Source organism: Hypanus sabinus, chromosome 21 (genome assembly GCF_030144855.1).
Source record: "Hypanus sabinus isolate sHypSab1 chromosome 21, sHypSab1.hap1, whole genome shotgun sequence".
Classification (NCBI taxonomy): Eukaryota; Metazoa; Chordata; class Chondrichthyes; order Myliobatiformes; family Dasyatidae; genus Hypanus; species Hypanus sabinus.
Window position 1 is genome coordinate 58,653,430 of NC_082726.1, and position 25,292 is coordinate 58,678,721.

General features: G+C 42.1%; 1 protein-coding gene and 1 long non-coding RNA gene across 6 annotated transcripts in view; one reads left to right on the forward strand and one right to left on the reverse strand.

Annotated features, from left to right (window-relative positions):
• Positions 1-13,152: 13,152 nt before the first annotated feature.
• Positions 13,153-18,829, reverse strand: LOC132379094 (uncharacterized). The gene is made up of 3 exons (XR_009507292.1): positions 18,697-18,829; positions 18,358-18,417; positions 13,153-13,388 (listed from the first exon to the last, which is right to left on the reverse strand). It is a non-coding gene; the product is annotated as an uncharacterized LOC132379094 (long non-coding RNA).
• The window catches only part of pstpip1a (proline-serine-threonine phosphatase interacting protein 1a), a 120,306-nt gene continuing 112,942 nt past the window's right edge, over positions 17,929-25,292 (forward strand). The window contains exon 1 of one of the 5 annotated variants that reach the window (XM_059946650.1): positions 17,929-18,403. In XM_059946650.1, the coding sequence (XP_059802633.1) occupies positions 18,371-18,403 (33 nt within the window). In that variant the 5' untranslated portion in view covers positions 17,929-18,370. Of the gene's footprint in view, positions 18,404-18,762; positions 18,989-25,292 lie in introns of those variants that run through there. The other 4 variants (XM_059946653.1, XM_059946649.1, XM_059946652.1 and 1 more) reach the window with 4 other exon arrangements.

Here is a 25,292-nt window from a genome sequence, read left to right on the forward strand (position 1 = left end):
GTTCTTCCATTTTTTAAAGTTAACTGATTGTGTACGATGCCTAGATAAAAAGGATATAGTGTGATGCAGGAACATTGCATTTCATTTAGAATAGTGATACTCTGCCATGATTATCCCCAAAACTGGTGCTCCACAGTATTGTGTCCTCAGCCTCCTCATCTACTCTCTACTTTCATAACTGTGTGGCCAAAATCTGTTCTAACTCCATTTACAAGTTTGCAGATGATACCAGGGTAGTGGGCCATCTCTGAAATGACATTGAGTTGGGTTACAGGAAGGAGATATAGAGCTTACTAACATGGTGTCACGACAACAATCTTTCCCTCGATGTCAGCAATACAGAAGAGCTATCTATTGGCTGCAGGACAGAGGCATGCACATGCTCCAGTCTACATTAACGGTGTTGGGATTGAAAGAGATGAGAGTTTCAAGTTCCTAGAATTGAACATCACCAACAGCCTGTCCAAACATGTCGATGCCACTGATAAGAAAGCTCACCAAAGCCTCGACTTCTTTGGGAGGCTAAAGAAATTTGGCACGTCCCCATTAACCACTATTAATTGTTATCAATCCGCCATAGAAAACATTCTATCTGGATACATCATGGCTTCATACAGCAACTGCTCTGCCCGTTACCACAGGAAACTGCTGTGTTGTGGACATAGCTCAGAGCATCATGGAAGCCAGCCTCCCTCCCATGGACTCTGTTTCTACTTCAGAATCAGTGGCAAATGTGTGAAATTTGTTGTCTTTTCGACAGCAGTACAATGCAATACATAATATTAGAAAAAATGTAAATTATAGTAAATATATGTACAAAATAATTAAATAAGCAGGTGCAAAAATAAAAAAAGGTAGTGAGGTAGCCTCATTTCTGCTTCCTCATTAAGTAGCCAGCATAATCAAATATTAAGAATATATGAGTAAAAGGGAGGTGAGAGTTGATATTGGACCACTGAAAAATGATGCTGGTGAGATAGTAATGGGGGACAGAAATGGCAGATGAACTTAATGGGTACTTTGCATCAGTCTTCATGGTGGAAGAGACTAGCAGTGTGCCAGATTGTCAGGAAGCAGGAGTGAGTGCCATTGCTATTACAAAGGGAAAAGTGCTGGGCAAACTCAGAAGTCTTATTGTGGATAAGTCACCTGGACCAGATGGGCTACATCCCAGAGTCCTGAGAGGGTTGCTGAAGAGATAATGAATGTATTGTTCACGATCTTTCAAGAACCACTTGATTCTGGCATGGTCCCGGAGGACTGGGATGTACAAGTACAAATGTAAAATCCTATGGTATTACAGGAAAGATTCTGGCAGAGATAGAGGAATGGCTGACAGGCAGGAGGCAGCAAATGGGAATAAATGGGGCCTTTTCTGGTTGGCTGCCAGTGACTAGTGGTGTTCCTCAGGAGTCAGTATTAGGACCGCCACTTTTCACATTGTTCATCGGTGATTTGGATAATGGATTTGATGGCTTTGTGGCAAAGTTTGTAGATGATACTAAACTAGGTAGAGGGGTAGGTAGTGCTGAGGAAGCAACACGATTGCAACAGGACTTAGACATATTGGAAGAATGAGCAAAAAAGTGGCAGATGGAATATAGTGTTGGGAAAGGTATATAATTCAATTTTGTAGAAGGAACAATAGTGCAGACTATAATCTAAATGGGAAGAAAGTTCAAACATCAGAGGTGCAGAGGGACTTAAGGAGGCTCTGTGCAAGTCTCCCAGAAGGTTAATTCACATGTTCAGTCTGTGGTAAGGAAGGCAAATACAGTGCTGGCATTTATTTCAAGAGAAATAGAATATAAAAACAAGGAGATAATGCTGAGCCTTTATAAGACACCAGGCCACGCTCAGAGTATTGCCAACAGTTTGGGGCCCTATATCAGGGTTGTATTATATTTTAGGCCCTATTTGGCCTCTTCTTTTTACACTGTATATCGATGATTTAGATTATGGATTAAATGGTTTTGTGGCTAAATTTGCAGATGACACCAAAATAGGTGGAGGAGCAGGAAGTGTTGAAGAAATGGAAAGGTTGCAGAGAGACTTGGTCAGTTTAGGAGAGTGGGCAAAAAAATGGCAGATGAGATACAATGTTGAGAAATGTACGGTTGTACATTTTGGAAGAAGAAACAATTGGGCAGATCATTATTTAGATGAGGAGAAAATTCAAAAATCGGAAGTGCAAAGGGACTTGGGGGTCCTAGTGCAGGATATCCTAAAGGTTAACCACCAGGTTGGATTGGCAGTAAGGAAAACAAATGCTATGTTGGCACTCATTTCAAGAGGAATAGTGTATAAGAGTAAGGAGGTGTTGATGAGGCTCTATGGGGCACTGGTGAGACCCCATTTAGAATACTGTGTGCAGTTTTGGGCCCCCTATCTTAGAAAGGATGTGCTGATGTTGGAGAGAGTTCAGAGAAGATTCACTAGGATGATTCCTGGAATGCAGGGACTAACATATGAGGAGTGTTTATCGGCTCTTGGATTGTATTCATTAGAGTATAGAAGAATGAGAGGGGATCTCATAGAAACATTTTGAATGTTGAAAGGGTTGAAAGAGTAAATGTAGAAAGGTTGTTTCCCTTGGTGGATGAGTCCAGGACAAGAGGTCACAGTCTTAGAATTAGAGGGTACCCATTTAAAACAGAGATGAGGAGAAATTTTTTAGCCAGAGGGTCATGGATTTATGGAATTTGTTCCCATATACAGCTGTGGAGGCCCAATCATTGAAGGTTTTTAAGGAGGAAATTGACAGGTATCTGATTAGTCAGGGTATCAAAGGATATGGGGAAAAAAACAGAAATTGGAACTAGACGGGAGAATAGTTTAGCTCATGGTGGAGTGGCAGAGCAGACTTGATGGGCCAAATGGCCTAATTCTGCTCCTTTGTCTTGTGATCACAGAAAAGATGTGTTCTCATTGTAGAGAGGCCAGAGGAGTTTCATGAAGATGATTCTGGGAATGAAAGGGGTAACTTATGTAGAGCATTTGGAAGCTTGGGCCTGTACTCACTGGAATTTAGACAAATGCAGAGGGATCTCATTGCAACCTACTGAATGTTGAAAGGACTAGATAGGGTGGGTATGGAGAGGATGTTTCCTATGGATGAGGTATCCAGAACTAGAGGGCACAGCTTCATAATTGATGGGGCAACCTTTTAGAACAGAGGTAAGGAAGAACTATTTTAGCCAGAGAGTCATTAATCTGTGCAACGCTCTGCTACAGACTGCAGTCGAGGCCAAGTCCATGGGTATATTTAAGGTAGAAGTTCATCATTTCCTGATTGGTCAGGGCATCAAAGGACATGGCAAGAAGGCAGGTGTATGGGGTTGAATGGGATCCGGGATAAGCCATGATGGAATGGCGGAGCAGACTCGATGGGCTGAATGGCCTAAATCTGCTCCTATGTCTTACAGTCTTATGGTCTTACCCACCCCAGACATTCTTTCTTCTCCCCTCTCCACTGGGCAGGAGACACAAAAGCCTGAAAGCATATACCACCAGGCCCAAGGGCAGCTTCTGGCCCACTGTAGTAAGACTTTTAAATTGTTCCCCAGTATGATAAGATGGACTCTTGACATCACAGTCTATTTCATTATGATTTGTACCACACTTTCTCTGCAGTTGTTATTTATTCTGGACTCATTATTATTTTACCTTATACTTCCTCAATGCACCATGTAACAAATTGATCTATGTGAACAGTATACAAGGCAAACTTTTCACTGTATCTCAGCACATGTGACAATAATAAACGAATTCCAATTCCAGATTATTTCCCATGGTGTGATATATGCAAAGAACACTGTAAAAACCACTGGTTTTATTATAGTTAATGTGTTTAACAGCTATTGAAAGCTTGTTTGCTGCATGACAGGGAGTTGTTTATGTGTATAAAAGAAGGAGATTTACTACTGACCATCCACCTTAGGGCTAGGATTGTGAGTGGTCATCATTATCATGTGCCATACTCTGCCAGAGCCTCGGCGACCACTTTCTTCCACTGCAATCTATCAGTGGTCAAATCTCTTGTGTCTCTGGCAGTGAGGGCTATCAATAAAGAGGATGCTCAGATATTCACTGTTGACAAAAGTCCAGACGGCAAAAGGAATGTCAAAACACTATTTTGAGTGCTGCTTGTTTCTTGGATCATTTGCTCAGATTTCCCTTTTGAACTCCTCTCACCCATTCTCTTCTCCTTTGCTGTCCATCACCCCCCTCTGGTGCCCCTCCTCTTTCCCTTTTTTGCATGAATCTTCTCCAATCAGATTCCTTCTTCTTCAGCCCTTCATCTTTTCCCTCCCAGCTTCCTGCTTCGTTTCCCCTCACCAGGTCTCACCTATTACCTGTCAATTTGTATTCCTTCCCCTGCCCCCAATTTCTTATTCTGTCCCTTCCTCTCCAGTCCTGATGAAGGATTTCTGCCTGAAGCATTGACAGTTTAATCCCCTCCATAGATGCTGCCTGACTTACTGAACATTTTGTGTGTATTGCTCAAGATTTCTTCCATCTGCAGAATCTCTTGAGCTTTTGAACTATGGTCATTAGTGGTATTAGGAGCTATCGACAGTTCCTACTTTGCCATCACTAGCAATAAGGCTATGAGTGTTGTATTTACTTCAATGTTGCAAATTGTTGCTCTCACATTACTAATTGCTTAACAAAATGATTTTCTCAAACATATTAATTAATCAATCATATGGTAATAACCCAATGTTTAGCTACAGAGAACATTTTTTGCACGACTTATGTAACTATATCTTACTCTAAATCACAGTATTTTTTCTCTATGTTATCATGCATTGCAACATACTGCCTCCACAAAGTTAGCAAATTTCACAACATATTCCAGAAATATTAAACCTGATTCTGTTTCTGAATTTGTACTATATCTTCTAAACCAATTAAGGTTGATAGGCACTGCCAAAACCTTAGTGAAAGGTAAAAGCTGGCTGTTATTTTTAGTGCATTCCATGACCCTAAGATGTTTTAAAGCACTTTATAAATATAAATAATTAAGTTTTTTGTTTCTGGTGTGGGAAAGCCCAAAGAATAACTTAGAGGAGGGAGAGTGAATTTAACAGGAGCTTAGGATGATAACAGTTACTGATGCCATCTGCAGTTTATCATATTGCTATATGAAAATTACCTGTCACATCTGCCCAACATAGAAATCAAAATTAATTTCCTGGCTGTAGTGTTGAAAATATGAAAGGTCTATTTAAATGTCTGCTCTTCCTTGCTCTCTGTATCATCTCTTATTTCCAAGGTAGTTTTTAAAAAGAATCAACGTTCCCGACCTGAATCTTTGACTCTCCTTCCTTCTCCACAGATCCTGCCTGACCCACTGAGTTCCTTTTGCATTACTCCGGATCCCAGCATCTGCCAGTCTCTTGTGTCTCTCTTTAATAAAAAAGGAAACTGTGACTCTGTGAGTCATGCGTCATTTCACAGATGTAATGCTGATTGCATAGGATGATAGGCCAGGCTTCCTGTTTAAGAACTGAAATCATTATGTGCTGAATGCATCAACTTATTTCATTGTGAAAGACTTTCATCTCTGAAATAAGCATCTCTTTGCATACAGTCCTGCTGCAACTAACTCTTAGTTCTGCGTCAGCACACTCCTGAGCTCCAAAAATGGTTGTGAGATGGAGAGCAGAGGCAATAAATAAAGTTATTTGGAAAATGTATTGTAGTATTCAGGACATAGAATAGTACAGCACAGCACAGGCACCTTGGTCTCAGATATTGTGCCAACCTTTTAGCCTACTCCGAGATCAATCTAACCCTTCCCTTTCTTCATAGCCCTTCATTTTTCTTTTACTTTACATGTGCCTATCTATGAGTCTCTAAAGTGTTCCCAATGTATCTGCCTCTACCACCATCTCTGGCAGTGTGCTCCACACATCCAACACTCTCTATGTTAAAAGCCTACCTCTGACATCCCCCCTATACTTTCATCGAATTGTTTTAAAATTATGCCCTTTCACATTAGCCATTTCCACCCTGGTAAAAAGGCACTGGCTGTTCATTCTATCTGCTAGTCTCTGAACTTGGATGACATTGACAATAACTACAGCAACCTTTATGATGATGTTGTTCTCACAATGAAATTAATGAAGGAATTTATTTTATTTTATTTTGCAATGTAACATGATAACAGGCCCTTCCAGCTTAATAAACCTACACCATCCAATACCCATGTGACCAATTAACTACTAACCTGTACATCTTTGGAATGTGGGAGGAAACATTAGTTTCTCTGCACGTAGTCACAGAGAGAATGTACAAACTCCTTAAAGACAGTAGTGAAATTTAACCCGGGTCGGAGGTGATGTAAAGGCATTATCCTAAACACTATACTACTGTGCTGCTATAACAATGATGAACAAACTGTGCTCTATGTTGAAATGGACTCTGTATTTTAACCTTCTAGAGGATCTAGGAGTATCTCCACGTAAGTTACAAGTCTTGTACCTTTCAGGATTAGAATGTTGACTGGGAGACACCTTGGATCTGCTCCAAGCTGGCAAACATTGTTTCACTACAGGAGGATTCTAAATGGAGCTGGTCAGTGAACAGCCCCACTGGACCTTAATGCTTCCTCATGAAACTGCAGATGTTCTCCTGAGGAATTTCTGGAAAAAAAATGTTCAGGAATTTTGGCTTCTCTTCTCCTTATCTGCCCATCCTTTCGGTGCCCCTCCTTCTTCCCTTTCTTCCATGGTCCACTCTCCTCTCCTATCATATTTCTTCTTCAGACCATTACCTCTTCCGACTATCCCCTCCCCACTCCCCACACACTCATCTTCCCCCCCCACCTGGTTTCACCTATCACCTGCGAGCTTTTACTCCTTTCCCTTCCCTCACCGTCTTACTCTACTTTCTTCCCTTTCCTTTCCAGACATGATGAAGGGTCTTGGCCTGAAACATCAACTCTTTATTCCACTCCATAGATATTCCCTGACCTGCTGAGTTCCTCTAGCATTTTGTGTGTGTTGTTCTGGAGTTGATATGTTTGGCAAGGCTCCTTGTTATATCAATATCAGTTATTTCTCCTTTCTGCCAACAGTAAGTCTTGCGTTTTTATTGGGAATCGATGCAATGATGATATCTGGTGCCAAATGGTCCTGATAGAACACAAACTAAGTACTGGTGATTCAGATTATATTACATTATACAATACAGATAGAACCCAAACAACCATTATGTTGTTTCAAACTGGCTGTTTGAATGTGCCACAGCTCATTTTCTCTTTAGCCCTAGCATGAAAAAAATAAAAGGCCTAGTATTTAAACTAGTGTTTAAACCAGGCATGGGCAAACTACGGCCCGGGGGCCATATGCGGCCCGTTAAGCTTTTTAATCCGGCCCGCAGAACTTGATGAAATTATATTAATAAACCTTGTTAACGTTTTTTCCCCGCAATTCTGGCGTTTTCCCAATAGATGACGCACTCTATATACATTGACCTTTGTTGAGGTGCAGCATATTACTCCACATTTGCGCTTTACTCTTTGTTCGGCTCGACCTATTTGTGTGAACAGGCGTTCAGCGTCATGAACATCAGCAAAGCCAGCCACAGATCCAAGTTAACTGACCAACACTTCAGATCCATCCTGAGAATCGCCACAACAAAACTAAATCCAGACTTTGATGCGCTGGCTAAAAAGGGAGACTAACAACACTGTTCCCACTGAAATTAAAAATAAGTTTCTTCATTGTGTTATGTAAAAAATGCATTTGAAAATATTTTTTTCAATAAGCCTTACATGTTACATGTCATTTCTGTTAAGTGATGGACATGAGTAGTGCGCAGGTGCACGTACGTTCTCAAAATAATAAATGCGCTCCAGATCAAATAACGCGCTCTGCATACTGGCGCGCTGTCACTGTTCTGTCCTTGTGCTGGTCGTTGTTGAGTTTTGGCACAGGGGACAATTGAATAAGAAGGAGCAGGACAAGTAGACCTGCATCTCCTACCGTTTTTGAAATAAAGACAGTCAGGAGGAGAGTGATGATGATAATATCTTGAAGGATAACAGAATTTTCAGTGCTTTAAAATAATAACTGTTACTATTTAAAAAAGCTGTATTTTATTCATTTAATTTTCAGTGTTTTAAAAGTCATTTCAATAAATAGCTAAATACCATGGGACTTCAAAGACAGATATTTTGTTGTAATGCATTTGTTCATTTTCAATTGAAATTAAAGCACATGTTTTCTACATATCCCATGATATTTTATTTTCTCTTATGAGGTGTATTACCAAAACACTCCATCCATCTGCTCCTGGTCTGGCCCCCCTGTCAAATTTTAGAACCCTTTGTGGCCCACAAGTCAAAAAGTTTGCCCACCCCTGGTTTAAACTAATTTGCAAGGAGGATGGGACCCGGAGCGATAGAGCAGTGAAAGAAGTGCATGGAGTAAAGCCAGATCTAACATATAGAGCATACACGAGGAAATCTGCAGATGCTGGAAATTCAAACAACAACACACAAAATGCTGGTAGAACACAGCAGGCTAGGCAGCATCTATAGGGAGAAGCGCTGTCAATGTTTCGGACCAAGACCCTTCATCAGGACCCTTTCAAAGGGTCTCGGCCTGAAACATCGACAGTGCTTCTCCCTATAGATGCTGCCTAGCCTGCTGTGTCCTACCAGCATTTTGTGTGTGTTGTTGTTCTAACATATAGAGAGGCTATGAGGAAAAAGAAGCAGAATAAAGGGTGTAAAGGTAGTAAGGTAGAAGGACTAACGTGTGTGTACTTCGATGCAAGAAGCATCAAGAACAAAGGTGATGAACTGAGAGCTTGGGTACATACATGGAATTATAATGTAGTGGCCATTACGGAGACTTGGCTGGCACCAGGGCAGGAATGGATTCTCAATATTCCTGGATTTCAGTGCTTTAAAAGGGATAGAGAGAGGGGAAAAAGGGAGTGGGGGGGCAATACTGGTCAGGGATACTATTACAGCTGCAAAAAGGGTGGGTAATGTAGCAGGATCCTCTTTTGAGTCAGTATGGATGGAAGTCAGGAACAGGAAGGGAGCAGTTACTCTACTGGGGGTATTCTATAGGCCCCCTGGTAGCAGCAGAGATACCGAGGAGCAGATTTGGAGGCAGGTTTTGGAAAGGTGCAAAAATAACAGGGTTGTTATCATGGGTGACTTTAACTTCCCTAATATTGATTGGCACTTGATTAGTTCCAAGGGTTTAGGTGGGGCAGAGTTTGTTAAGTGTGTCCAGGATGGATTCCTGTCACAGTATGTTGACAGACCGACTAGAGGGAATGCCATACTAGATCTAGTATTAGGTAACGAACCGTGTCAGGTCACAGATCTGTCAGTGGGTGAGCATCTGGGGGACAGTGATCACCGCTCTCTGGCCTTTAGCATTATCATGGAAAAAGATAGAATCAGAGAGGACAGGAAAATTTTTAATGGGGGAGGCAAATTATGAGGCTATAAGGCTAGAACTTGCAAGTGTGAATTGGGATGATGTTTTTGCAGGGAAATGTACTTTGGACATGTGTTCAATGTTTAAGGATCTCTTGCAAGATGTTAGGGATAAATTTGTCCCAGTGAGGAAGATAAAGAATGGTAGGGTGAAGGAACCATGGGTGACAAGTGAAGTGGAAAATCTAGTCAGGTGGAAGAAGGCAGCATACATGAGGTTTAGGAAGCAAGGATCAGATGGGTCTATTGAGGAATATACGGTAGCAAGAAAGGAGCTTAAGAAGGGGCTGAGAAGAGTAAGAAGGGGGCATGAGAAGGCCTTGGCAATTAGGGTAAAGGAAAACCCCAAAGCATTCTTCAATTATGTGAAGAACAAAAGGATGACAGGAGTAAAGGTAGGACCAATTAGAGATAAAACTGGGATGATGTGCCTGGAGGCTGTGGAAGTGAGTGAGGTCCTCAATGAATACTTCTCTTCGGTATTCACCACTGAAAGGGAACTTGATGACGGTGAGGACAATATGAGTGAGGTTGATGTTCTGGAGCATGTTGATATTAAGGGAGAGGAGGTGTTGGAGTTGTTAAAATACATTAGGATGGATAAGTCCCCGGGGCCTGACGGAATATTCCCCAGGCTGCTCCACGAGGCAAAGGAAGAGACTGCTGAGCCTCTGGCTAGGATCTTTATGTCCTCGTTGTCCACGGGAATGGTACCGGAGGATTGGAGGGAGGCAAATGTTGTCCCCTTGTTCAAAAAAGGTAGTAGGGATAGTCCGGGTAATTATAGACCAGTGAGCCTTACATCTGTGGTCAGAAAGCTGTTGGAAAAGATTCTTAGAGACAGGATCTATAGGCATTTAGAGAATCATGGTCTGATCAGGGACAGTCAGCATGGCTTTGTGAAAGACAGATCATGCCTAACAAGCCTGATAGAATTCTTTGAGGAGGTGACCAGGCATATAGATGAGGGTAGTGCAGTGGATGTGATCTACATGGATTTTAGTAAGGCATTTGACAAAGTTCCACATGGTAGGCTTATTCAGAATGTCAGAAGGCATGGGATCCAGGGAAATTTGGCCAGGTGGATTCAGACTTGACTTGCCTGCAGAAGGCAGAGGGTTGTGGTGGAGGGAGTACATTCAGATTGGAGGCTTATGACTAGTGGTGTCCCACAAGGATCTGTTCTTGGACCTTTACTTTTCATGATTTTTATTAACGACCTGGATGTGGGGGTAGAAGGGTGGGTTGGCAAGTTTGCAGATGACACAAAGGTTGGTGGTGGTGTGGATAGTGCAGAGGATTGTTGAAGATTGCAGAGAGACATTGATAGGATGCAGAAGTGGGCTGAGAAGTGGCAGACGGAGTTCAACCCGGAGAAGTGTGAGGTGGTACACTTTGGAAGGACAAACTCCAAGGCAGAGTACAAAGTAAATGGCAGGATACTTGGTAGTGTGGAGGAGCAGAGGGATCTGGGGGTACATGTCCACAGATCCCTGAAAGTTGCCTCACAGGTTGATAGGGTAGTTAAGAAAGCTTATGGGGTGCTAGTTTTCATAAGTCGAGGGATAGAGTTTAAGAGATGAGATGTAATGATGCAGCTCTATAAAACTCTAGTTAGGCCACACTTGGAGTACTGTGTCCAATTCTGTTCTCCTCACTATAGGAAGGATGTGGAAGCACTGGAAAGGGTACAGAGGAGATTTACCAGGATGCTGCCTGTTTTAGAGAGTATGGATTATGATCAGAGATTAAGGGAGCTAGGGCTTTACTCTTTGGAGAGAAGGAGGATGAGAGGAGACATGATAGAGGTGTACAAGATATTAAGAGGAATAGACAGAGTGGACAGCCAGCACCTCTTCCCCAGGGCACCACTGCTCAGTACAAGAGGACATGGCTTTAAGGTAAGGGGAGGGAAATTCAAGGGGGATATTAGAGGAAGGTTTTTCACTCAGAGAGTGGTTGGTGCGTGGAATGCACTGCCTGAGTCAGTGGTGGAGGCAGATACATTAGTGAAGTTTAAGAGACTTCTAGACAGGTGTATGGAGGAATTTAAGGTGAGGGGTTATATGGGAGGCAGGGTTTGAGGGTCAGCACAACACTGTGGGCCAAAGGGCCTGTAATGTGCTGTACTATTCTATGTTCTTTGTTCTATTTGGTGATCAGCATGCCCCAGAATCAATGCCGAGGATCAAGGCCCGAGGGTTGATTCAGAAGTCCAGATGTTGAGACCTGCTGAGAGTCTGAGAATCCGCTGGTGAGGTCAAAGCCTGGTATGCATGCAGACCTGAGTTTGTTGGAGGCTTGGCGTCCTGTCCTGGGATTAAGGGACTCTGTGTGTATGTGAGTGAGAGGAAAGGAGGGGGCTTGTTTTGCTTTTGTTCCTCTGTTGCCTGTTGTGTTCTGTGCTGTTCTGCTGAACATTGTGCGCATGCTATGTTGGCACCAGAATGTGTGGCAATACTTGTGGGCTGCCCCCAGCACACCTTCAATTGAGTTGGTTGTTATTGTAAGTGACACATATGTTTCAATGTACAAATAAACTCAAATCTTGAATCTTGAGTTTATTCCTATTTTCAGTACCTATTCAATGCATTTTGAAAGTTCCTATTGAATTTGATTCCACCAATCATTCAGACACTGTAAACCAGAAATACCAACTCGCTGCCAGAATCATTTTCTAATTGTCCTTTCAGTTCTGTTATGGCAGAAAAATCAGTTTCTCTTAATTTTTTCCTCAACATGAATGGTTTTGAACATGTTTATTGTTTATCCTCTTAATTCTTCCAGCATCTTCAGCCTCTTCACAAAAATGAACTCCCTCAACCCTGAAGACGCAAGAGACTGCAGATACTGGCATCTCTTGAAGCTCTCAGACCCGCTGTTGCTCCAGCTTTATCGTGTTGCTCCCTCATCCCTGTTTCAATCTAGTCAATCTCTACCAACTTCCCAAAAGCTTGAGCTTTGTAGCTGAGGCATAATTAGCACATTACAATAGTATGGTTTGGTATCATAGTGATCAAGTTACTAGATTAATATCCAGTATTCTAGCCTAATATTAACATCTAGTTATAATTTCTCTGTGCCAACTTGAGAACTTAATTTCAGGCAAACAAATGTACAATAGACCCTTCCTGATGAAGGGCCTTGGCCCAAAACGTCGACTCTTTATTCCTCTCCGTAGATACTGCTCGACCTGCTGAGTTTCTCCAGCATCTTGTGTGCATTACTCTGGAGTTCCAGCATCTGCATAATCTTTTGTGTGTATAATAGTTTTGGGCTCTTTATGTGAGGAAGGATGTGCTGGCATTGGAGTGGGTCCAAGAATGAAAAGGTTATTGTATGAGAGCAGTTGGTAGCTTTGGGCATATATTCATTGGAGTTTAGAAAAATGAAGGGAGATCTCATTGAAACGCTATGAAATATTGAGAGGCCTAGAAGAATGGACATGGAGAGAATGTTTGTAAAGGTGCGAGAGTCTAGGACAAGAGAGCACAACCTCCAAATACAAGGACATCCTCTTTTTTAATCACCAATTTTTATTGCAACACCAACAAATTACATTCAATACAACCAGTTGCTGATTACATTTTGACTGTTTAACCCAGCCACCCCCCAACTCCCACCCCCCTCTCCACTACACTCTCTCCCCCCCCATCCCTCTCCCCTTCACCAACCAGCTGAATAGTAGCACATACACAGACAGAGCATTCCTGTTTTAAGTTAGATATCAAATTTATCCACATTAAGGTTATGTTTGGTCATGCATCATTTACTCTCTGCTGATGATAATTCCAGGTAAGAAATGTCCAAAAAGCTCTGAAGCCAGTGAGTATTTGAAATATCATGCAGTGGTTTCCAAGGCTGGACTACAAACTTCTTAGCTGCAGTCAGGCCTGCCAGCCAGATCTTGCATGTTTTTCTGTAAGGGAAAGGTGGGAGTCATCATTTAGAAGATGTACAGCGGAGTCCATTGGTAATTGTACCCCCATTAGTTCTGTAAGAGTACTGACAACCTTCCCCCACAAACCAAAAACCCCTGGACATTCCCATACAACATGTATAAAAGAGCCAACGGTTCCATGGGGGCAAAATGAGCAATACGGGTCAGGAACCAGTCCCATTTGATGTCTAATTCTCAGTGTTAGATGTGCTCTATGACAAAATTTCAAGTGTATATACTGATGAGTTTGGTTTTTCGAAGCGCCAGCAGTATTATCCCAAATCACATCCCAGTCTAAGTCTTGTCCCAATTCAGATACATCTGTGTCCAACTTAAAATAGGATGGTCCTTTAAATCTGACCCCCATTGAAGCCCGTAGACTTTACAAGCTGATCTTACTCTAAAGTAGAAAAGAGAGTGTTTATCAATATTATGTCGAGATACCAGTTCTTGAAAGCTAAGGATAGTGCATGCCCCATTAATATCTTGAAGAGTAGTAATACCTTTATCCTCCCAAGTTCTGTTATTGAATGGTTTCCCCTCAGATAGAAAATGATTATTGTTCCATTATGGAGATGATTTGCACCATATTCTTTTAAATTTTAGGTATTTTTCTGCTGCTCTAAACACTTGTAGCATATGGGTTAAAATTGGACCATAATACAAATCACATTTTTTGGTAGACATACCTATAAGGAGAAAGTCCTTCAACCTTATTGGTGCCATTAGCTCTTGTTCTATATTTTTCCATGACAAAACTTTATCCTCTTCCATCCAATAGCTAAGACTTTTTAATACAAATGCCTAGTGATATAGTTTAAAATTTGGACGTGTCAATCCCCCAGCCGACTTATTGAATTCTAGAGATGACCACTTTATATTGGGTCGTTTACCATTCCAAACATAGTATTGTAGTAAGGAGTCCAGTTTTTGCCAATATCCTGCAAGTGGGAGCATTGAGCTTATAAAATTAATGCGGAGTAAAATATTCATTTTAATGACTGATATACGAACTGGGACTGATAAGGACATCCCATTTAAACAGAGATGAGAAGGAATTTCTGTAGCTAGAGTTTAGTGAATCTCTGGAATTCATTACCACACATGGCTGTGGAGGCCAAGTCACTGAGTATATTTAAAGCAGGGGTTGATAGCTTCTTGATTAATAAGGATGTCCAAGGTTACAGGGAAAAGGCAGGAGAATGGGCTTGAGGTGGATAATAGATCAGTCATGATGGAATGGCGAAGCAGACTTGATGGGCCAAATGACCTAATTCTGCTCCTATGTCTTGTGATCTAATTTAAAACTAACATAGTGGAGACCTAGAAATCACTGGATAGATGTAAAATCCATCTGTACTTGGGGGAAAGAAATAAGGCATCTTTATCTAATTTGGCCTATGTGTGACTCCAGACCCAACATTGACCCTATTTACTATTAAGAATGGACTGCATATACTGACCTTGCTAACAATGCTCACTATTTGTGTTCACATTGTATGCAATATTGCTGCTTGAAACTATTGATGATACCTTCCCTGATATTATTGATGTTTGAGAGAAGTTTTATAGGTTGGTGATTTACCAGGTTTGATGTATTCTGTTTGCTCCAGAAGTCCTCCTACAGTGGTTTCCCCTTTAAAACTCTAGAGGTACCCCACCCTACAACAAAAAGCAAATAGTTCGGCTCTGTTTTTAGTGCATCTGATTAAGGCTATAGTTTATTTTCAGCAATAGATTGTCTTTGAGTATTTCATGCTATTGGATTTTTATATAGGTATCTGTTAGTCTCGAGAGACCATAGATTTGCACCTTGGAAAGTTTCCAGGGCGCAGGCCTGGGCAGGGTTGTATGGGAGACTGGCAGTCTCCCCTCTCCACACTGCCGATGCTGCCCAAGGGAAAGGCAAGATACAGCTTGGCACTGGTGTCATCACAGAGCAATGTGTGGTTAAGTGCCTTGCTTAAGGACACAACATGCTGCCTTAGCTGAGGCTTGAACTAGCTTCCTTCAGATCACTAGACCAACGCCTTAACCACTTTTAAGGTGTTTAGCACCTTAAACACACTATTGGATTACTGGTACCAAATATGCTTATTTTCTCCATTGTCTGTATTATCTCCAAATGTGTTGTACTAAGCTATATGGTATATCAAGGGGTCTCCCGACCTTTTTTATGCTATGGACCCCTACCATTGACCGAGGAGTCCATGGACCCCAGCTTGGAATCTCCTGTGCTGTATCAATGGGCTTTGGAGGGTTGAAACTGACAGATTATTTTCCAGTGTGGAAGTGAGTCCCAATCTCGGATTAAGGAATTGAAATAAACAGACATGTTTTCTAATTGCCTTTGAAAACAGTTAGATTGTAACTAGTTCAAAACAGAAGATCAAAATCAGCAATTTTATCAATCGTTAAAGCAACTTCACACCCAGGTTAAGCAAACACAGTTTGTAGTAGTCAAATAAGGTCAAGAGTATGTTGCAGTCAGAGTTTATATTGCCTCATAATATAGAAGGAAGTTGTTTGAGTTATCGGGTCTATGCAGGCTCTCAGAGCAAGCCGATTTCCCTGTTGATTACCCTGTTAACCGTTTTCTGAACCACTAACTTTTGTGATTTTTCCCACCTGCATTATACCAGGGGTTCAGTTATAGTGGCCAGGTTACCCAACAAACAACCAGGTTTTTTTGAGATGTGGGAGGAAATCAGAGCAGCTGGGGAAAACCCCGATGGCCACAGGGTGGGATATGCAAGCTCTAGAAAGGCAACACTGCCACACTGCCCAGAGCTAAAACTGGGATACCATCTCTTGCCAAAGCAAAATATCCAGGCCATAATCAGTGGTGATGATTTTTTCTCCCCACATGAATTAACTGCCTTTTAAGCCATTCAAAACAGCTAGGCTCTGCAGAAGTTACATAAACCAGGCCAGGTAACAGTGATGGACTTAGAAGAAAATAAGACCACATTTTTACATCTACTCATTATTTCATATTGGCTGCTGGTATTTTATTCCCAGATTTACTGAATTAAATTGCCCAGTTGCCATGGTGGGATTTGGAATATCTGGGTTACAAGCCCAGAATTTAATTAAAATGCTGTCATTCTCCTCCAACACCTCATACCTGGTAGAAGATGCTTGCTTCTACTAGGTGCTCTGAGCTGACAACGGCATTTTGCAATGACACAGAAATTAGTTTAAACCAAACCTTAAAATCTTGAAGGCAAGTTTGAATGAGACCTATGTCTCAACAAGGCACTGTACTGTAGTGGTTAACATAATGCTATTACAGCACCAGTAACGGAGGGTTCAATTCCCACCTCTGTCTGTAAGGAGCTTGTATGTTCTCCCCTTGACAGCATGTGTTTGCTCCGAGTGATCTGGTTTCCTCCCATATTCCAAAGATGTATGTGTTAGCAGGTTAATTGGTCACATAGATGAAACTGGACAGCACTGAGTCACTGGGCCTATTACAGTGCTGTCATCTCTAAATCAATTTAAAGAGTCCACCATAATAATTAAAAAACCAATAAATGCAAATGTGTAAGATAGCTTATATACATGGGTTACGTACGTATGTACATAAAGTGAAACTAGGCACAGAAGTGTCTGTACATGAAGTGACTGACAGGAAATGATAAAGCAGTGGTGGTTGGGGTGTGGAGGGGTGGGTTAGTAGGTGGAGGTTGTTGTTCAGCCTTACTGCTTAGAGAAGGTATCTGTTCCTTACACATCCCAAAGATGCACGGGTTAACAGGCTAAGTAGGGCACATGGGTGTTAAACGGGCAGCACAAAATCATTAGACTGAAAGGGCCTGTTACCACACTAAATCTCCAAAACAAATTAATTTCTTCTTTTACAATCTCAAAATATGGGAGTCAAAAGAAGAGGGGTAAACCTCTACTACTACTACTAGAAATACCAATTAGCAATTAAAGCAGAAAATGGTGGAAACACTCTGCAGGACAGGCAGAATCTGTGGGCAGAGGAACATAGATAATGTTTCAGTATGAGGGAAACACAAAATTAAGTTGCAAAGAAGGTGGAGTGGAGTGGGGTGGGGTGTGGTGGAAAGGGCATAGGGGGAGGCATGGATAAATCATAAATCTGGTCGAAGGGTTAAGGGGGGCAGTAAATGGGTGATCATAAACACAAGAGACTCTGCAGATGCTGGACATCTGGAGTAACACATCCAAATTCTGGAGGAACTCAGCAAGTCAAGCAGCATCTATGGGGGCTGAGCACATTCAACAGGACGCCAGCAGAGTACCGGCATCTGCACAATCTCTTGGATTTGGCCTCCTGTGTTTATATCTGGATTTGTGCCCCTTGGTTTTAGACCCCCGATGCTGTGGAAACGGCTTTGACCATCTGCTTTTTTTAAAAAAATAACGTTTAGGCAAATTTTAGCTTCCAATCTAATATCCACTTCTCAAAGCTTCATCACATTCCCCTCTTTCCTTTCCTGGATCCATCTGTCAGTTAATCCCTCATCTGTTTTAATACCTAAATAACTCCACACTTCGGCTGTGTTAACAGCTGTTTTCACCTTGCAGCCTCTTCTTGGACAGACACCTTTTTTAAAAACCAACCTCGCGCTAAATATCCTGTTTAAAAAAAATTGCATCCTTCTCTCAATGAATCTCGAAATAAAACTGCTGCTTTCTGCGTCTCGCTGGTCCGTACAACTCCCGGGTGTTAATTGTGGTTACTCCTGACATCACCAGTGTGAAAGCAAAAAAAAAGTCGTCTTCCTTCTGTGCAAGGTTGCTACCAACAGAGTGAACGGAATCGTGTGTTTGAGGAAGCAGTAACTCTCTGCTCTAGCGTGAAGTAATCTGAAAGTTGCAAGCAGTCGAGAAACAAACCAGCGGATTATCGCCTTTGAAAATTCTTCTCCCGAGAAACGTCTACCTTGTTATCACAGTATTAAAACTTACATACCTCCTCACTCAGTATGACTCGCCTCCGGTTTAAGGACGCTTTTTGGGTGAGTGAATTTCGCTGTGAATGTTTAAAGGCACATATATTGGTCCAATATATATATTGGAGTGTGATCAAATGTTTTGTTTTCATTCTGCGTTGTTTCAGGTAATAGCAAATCTAACTTTGTGTTATAAAACAAACTCTTCCTTTTAAACGTGGGAATGTAGACATTTTTCGCTTTTAAACGAGCAGCCAATTAGTTCAAGAAGGTAACTAATTTCAAGTGGGTTGGTTACACATTATAGACTCTATGTCCCATTATAAGTCTACACTTGACCCATTTAATGAAGTAATTACCGTTTCCCAAAAATCCAACCAATTTTTTAGTTCCACACTTCATAGCGACTTTTAACCAATTACATTTGTCCTTACTGGTAACCAAAGTCAGACTGAAACGGACCCCTTGGACTGAAGTACTGGAAACAACTAGGGGACGTTAACTGAGGGTTGTGGGCGCAGTAATTCGCTGAGTAATATGCTTTCCTGCATCGCAATCAGACTGAAGGGCGGAATTGCAATTGCTTGATACAACGTCAGCCGGGAGACAAGGTGCATTGCAGAAATCCTTGCGGTTGATTGATGGCTGACGGTAGGTTGTCTCAGAGAGAGAGAAGAGGGAAGAATGGTGATCAGAAAACATTGAGTTGAACATCGGGAGAGAGTGTAGAGTTCGGCTGCTACTGGAGAGCGAGGGGCTGGGTTGGGGGAGGAAACCCCTCAAGTATACCACGGAGGGGACGGGACTTGAGTGGCAGCGGTGCTATTGATGTGTCGGAATGCAATGGAATAGTACGGAAAGCGTCTGACTATGTACACAGAGTGGAAAGCGTTGCACGGATTATCCTTGTAAATACTTTTCTTTATTACGAATAAAGTTTATTCTCTTGAACGTGGCTTTCTTAAAGCGGCGCATGCAATTTAAGAGGATTAGTAGTTGTGAATCGACAAAAGATTTTAAGAGCCCCACCCTGCTCAGATGTGACTGACTTTAACCAGTCAGATTCGGGGGATATTGTTGTATTTACCGACTGATACTGCGATGTTGGATCATGCTTGGTAACGATATTAATAGAGAAAAGTTACGTCGAAAGTGTCACCGTGTCCCATTGCAACTTCAAACTTGTCCTTTCCGAATAAATCTATGCTCCTGTGGTGACGCCATGAAGTTATTGAACTCAAAGGATGAGACAGAATCGGGTTTATTATCACTGATGTAGTGAAACTTGGTGTTTGCGGCAGCAGTATAGGCAAGACATGAAGGTTACAAGAAGAAATATGTATTAAATAAGTAGTGCAAGAAGAGCAAAATAGTGAGGCGTGTATGGATTCATTCAGAAATGTGATCGCAGAGGGGAAGAAGCTTTTTCCAAAACATTAAGTGTGTGTCTTCAGGCTCCTGTACCTCCTTCCTGATGCTAATGATAAAAGGGCATGTCCTGAATAGTGAGGGTATTTCCACTGACATGAGTCATTGCCCCTTGGAGACGTCCCAGTTGTTGAAGTGGCTAGTGTCCATGATGGAACTAGCTTAGTCTTCAACCCTCTGCAGCTTTTTTCATCCTGTGCATTGAAGTATCTATTCCAAACAGTGATGCCACCAGTCAGAACTGTACATCAGTAGATATTTGCTAGAGTCTTTGGTGACATACCAGATCTCCTCAGACTCTAAGGAAATACAGCCACTGACTTGTCTTCTGCATGATCGCATCAATATGTTGCGTCTAGGATACATCTTCAGAAATCTTGATGTCCAGGTTTTCTTAAAAATAGTGGTCAGAAAACATTGAGTTGGTCGTCACAGTGGGAGAGCATTTTGGAGATAGTGATCACAATTCTATCTCCTTTACCATAGCGTTGGAGAGGGATAGGAACAGACAAGTCAGGAAAGTGTTTAATTGGAGTAAGGGGAAATATGAAGCTATCAGGCAAGAACTTGGAAGCAAAAATTGGGAACAAATGTTCTCAGGAAATGTATGGCAGAAATGTGGCAAATGTTCAGGGGATATTTGCGTGGTGTTTTGCATAGGTACGTTCCAATGAGACAGGGAAAGGATGGTAGATACAGGAACCGTGGTGTACAAAGGCTGTTGAAAATCTGGTTGAGAAGAAAAGGAAAGCTTACAAAAGGTTCAGAAAACTAGGTAATGATAGGGATCTAGAATATTATAGGCTAACAGGAAGGAGCTTAAGAATGAAATTAGGAGAGCCAGAAAGGGCCATGAGAAGGCCTTGGGGAGAAAGATTAAGGAAAACCCCAAGGCATTCTACAAGTATGTGAAGAGCAAGAGGATAAGACGTTAGAGATAGGACCAATCAAGTGTGACAGTGGAAAAGTGTTTATGGAACCGGAGGACATAGCAGAGGTACTTAATGAATATTTTGCTTCAGTATTCACTACAGAAAAGGACCTTGGCAATTGTAGGGATGACTTACAGTAGACTGAAAAGCTTGAGTATATAGACATTAAGAAAGAGGATGTGCTGAAGCTTTTGGAAAGGATAAAGTTGGATAAGTCACGGGGACTGGACGAGATGTACCTCAGGCTTCTGTGGGAGGTGAGGGAGGAGATTGCTGAGCCTCTGGCAATGATCTGTGCATCATTGATGGGGACGGGAGAGGTTCTGAAGGATTGGAGGATTGCGGATGTTGCTCTCTTATTCAAGAAAGGGAGAAGAGATTGCCCAGGAAATGATAAATCAGTGAATCTTACTTCAGTGGTTGGTAAGTTGATGGAAAATATCCTGAGAGGCAGGATTTATGAACATTTGGAGAGGCAGAATATGATTAGGAATAGTCAGCATGGCTTTGTCAAAGGCAGGTCGTGCCTTATGAGCCTGATTGAATTTTTTGAAGATGAGACTAAACACATTGATGAAGGTAGAGCAGTAGATATATTGTATATGGATTTCAACAAGGCATTTGATAAGGTATCCCATGCAAGGCTTATTGAGAAAGTAAGGAGGCATGGGATCCAAGGGGACCTTGCTTAATGGATCCAGACTTAGCTTGCCTACAAAGGCAAAAAGGTTGTAGACAGGTCATATTCTGCATGGAGGTCAGTCACCAGTGGAGTGCCTCTGGGATTTGGTCTGGGACCCTTACTCTTTGTGATTTTTTATTAATGGCCTAGATGAGGAAGTGGAGGGATGATTTAGTAAATTTGTTGATGACACAAAGGTTGGGGGTGTTGAGGAAAGTGTAGAGGGCTGTCAGAGGTTACAGCGGGATATTGATAGGATGCAAAACTAGGCTGAGAAGTGGCAGATGGAGTTCAACCCTGATAAGCGTGAGGTGGTTCATTTTGGTAGGTCAAATATGATGGCAGAATATAGTATTAATGGTAAGACTTGGCAGTGTGGAGGATCTGAGGGACCTTGGGGTCCGAGTCCATAGGACACTCAAAGCTACTGCGGAGGTTGACTCTGTGGTTAAGAAGGCATATGGTGCATTGGCTTTCATCAACCGTGGGATTGATTTTAAGAGCCAAGAAGTAATGTCACAGCTCTCTAGGACTCTCGTCACACCCCACTTGGAGTACTGTGCTCAGTTCTGGTCACCTCACTACTGGAAGGATGTGGAAGCCATAGAAAGTGTGCAGAGGAGATTTACAAGGATGCTGTCTGGATTGGTTTGTATGCCTTATGAGAATAGGTTGAGTGAATTCGGCTTTCTCTCCTTGGAGAGACAGAGGATGAGAGGTGACCTGATAGAGGTGTTTCAGATGATGAGAGGCATTGATCGTGTGGATAGTCAGAGACTTTTTCCCAGGTCTGAAATGGCTAACACGAGAGAGCACAGTTTTAAGGTGCTTGGAAGCAGGTACAGAGGAAATGTCAGGGGTAAGATTTTATGCAGAGAGTGTGGAATGGGTTGCCGGCAATGGTGGTGTAGGCAGAAGTGATAGGGTCTTTTAAGAGACTCCTGGATAGGTACATAGAGCTTAGAAGAATAGAGGGCTATGGGTAACCCTAGGTAATTTCTAAAATAAATACATGTTCGGTACAGCATTGTGGGCCGAAGGGCTTGCATTGTACTGTAGGTTTTCTATGTTCTGTGTTTTTGAAATCCATCTGTACATACATTTTTTGTTGCTCTGAATCATCAACAAAATATCAGATGGCACTGTCAAAAGAGATTTGATCCCCTGTGACCAGAAGCTAATTTGGGCCATTTGGCCCTTTGAGTCTGCTCCACTATTAGCTCATGGCCTATTTATTATCCTGCTCAACTCCATTCTGCTGCTTCTTCCAAGAACCTTCAGTGCCCTTACTAATCAAGAACCTATCAACCTCCAATTCAAATATACCCAATGACTTGGCTCCACAGCTGTCTGAGACAACAAAGTCCACAGATTCTCCAACCTCCGGATAAAGAAACTCCTCCTCATCTCTGTTCTAAAAGGACAACCTTCTATTCAGAGGCAGTGCCCTCTGGTCACAACTCCCTCACTATAGGTAACCTCCTCTTCACATCCACTCTGTCTAGGCTTTTCATTATTCAATAAGTTTCACTGAGATATCTCTTCATTCTTCTCAACTCCAGCGAGTTGAACACTGGTGAGGCCTCACTTGGAGTATTGTGAGCAGTTTTGGGCCCCTTATCTGCTGACATTGGAGAGGGTTCAGAGGAGTTTCACAAAAATGATTCTGGGATTAAAAGGCTTGTTTTATGAGGAGCGTTTGATGGCTCTGAGCCTGTACTCACTGAAATTTTAGGAGGAATTTCTTTAGCCAGAGAATGGTGAATCTGTGCAATTCATTGCCAAATGTGGCCGTGGAGGTCAAGTTACTGAGTATATTTAAAACAGAGGTTGATAGGTTCTTGATTGGTCAGAGCATGAAGGGATACAGGAGAAGGCAGCAGATTAGGGCTGAGAGGGAAAATGGATCAGTCATGCATGACGAAATGGCAAAGCAGAGTCGATGAGCCAAATGGCCTAATTCTGTTCCTATGTCTTACAAAAACTGACAAAGACACATTGTGTAAATAAAAAGTAAGTAATACTCATGACCCGTGAGTTGGTGAATTAATTAAAAGTATGTCAGTAGTTTGTGGAGTCAGTTCAGAATTGTGGTCAGTTCAGAATTAAGTTATCTACACCAGTTCAGGAGCCTGATAGCTGTAGGGTTTAGTTCGTCTTTCACAGGTTCACTTTTCAATCTTTTGGATCAAATTGTATATCATGTACAAAGTGCTTGTGAAGAGATGAGATGATAGGATGCCATTTATTCTACCGAGTCCTTGCAGCACATGTAGAACGGTGTCAGGTATTGCCAGGCAACTGGAAAGAATAGGAATTCCAAATTTGATGGAAGCATTGTCCGTGATTCCACACCTACAGACTCACTTTCAAGGACTCTACAACTCATGTCCTCAATATTTTTTTTTGTATTTGCACAGCTTGGCTTTTGCACATTGGTTGCTTGTCTTTCTTTGTATGTGTATAATGTTCCCTGATTGTGTTGTATTTCTGTGTATCTAGTATGAATATGTACTTTGATAATAAATTTACTTTGAATGTAAGTTTACTTTGAACTTCAAAACTTTGAAAACCTATTTCACAGTTTAGTGCCGCTTGAGTGGAAATTGATTGGCATTGAAAATTACGTGATTGAAAGTGAGCCTCAATCTGGAGTGGAAAGCAGTAGCCGTTTCCTGGTTGCAGCAGAGCACATTTGACTAGGCAGCAGATGAATCTACGTGCAACCCAGATGACTTTCTGACTTTAAAGCTGCTGAGCTGAGACCATTGTAATTTGACCATCACAAGTACATGGATGGGTGGGGTATGGAGGGCTATGATCCGGGTGCAGTTCGATGGGACTATGCAGAATAGTAGCTCAGCGTAGACTAGATAGACCAAAAGGCCTTCTTCCGTGCTGTAGTGTTCAATGACTCTAGTCCTCTGTTAAAATCCAAGCTGGTCATACACAAAAGGTCACTCACACTGAAACTTCAGTTTTTCAAGCTGCCACAGAGCTCACTGGAGGCCACTTTCACAGGCTGACAAACTCACTCTTGCTCACCACAAACATTTCACTTGAGCTCAGCCAAAAAACTGGCAGTTGCAAGCTCTGCGTGAAGGGTAGTGCTTTTCTTCTGCTGAATCTCCGAGTCATTGCTACTGGCTGGACCAAATTGTGCTCCACAGGTGGACGACTATATCTGCCCATTCATCTGGGATACTTCTGTAGCTGAAGTTTCTCACGAATCTGCTTCCTGGTCTCACAGAGCATTTCATGTCATTGTGGTCAGACAGCACACTTCAGCAAACAGACAAATGTTAAAGCTGAAGGTACTCCTGTACCAAGGAGTTGGAGGTGATTTGGTTTGTCACCAAATATTCTCGCAATTTCTATCGACAAACCCTAGAGAACATTTTAACTGGTTACGTCACTGTCTGACATGGAGAGGCCACTGTACAGGATACAGAGGGTTGCAAACTCAGCCAGCTCCATCATGGGCACTAGCTTCAAACGAGAGAAAGTCTGCAGATGCTGGAAATCTGAGCAACACACACAAAAGGCTGGAGGAACTCAGCAGGCCAGGCAGCATCTATGGAAAAGAGTCCAGTCGCTGTTTCAGGACAAAACTCTTACCGAAATGTCAACTGTATTCTTTTCCATAGATGCTGCCAGGCCTGCTGAGCTCCCCCAATGTTTTGTGATGAACACTAGCCTTCCCAGCATCAAGGACATTTTCAAAAGGCAATGCCTCAAAAAGGATTCATCCATTGTTAAGGACCTCTATCACCAAGGATGTGCTCTCTTCTTATTACTGTCATCAGAGGGGAGGTACAGGAGCCTGAAGACATACACTCAGTGTATGAGGAACAGCATCTTCCCCTCTGCCATCATATTTGTGAATGGACAATGAACACATCCATGAACACTA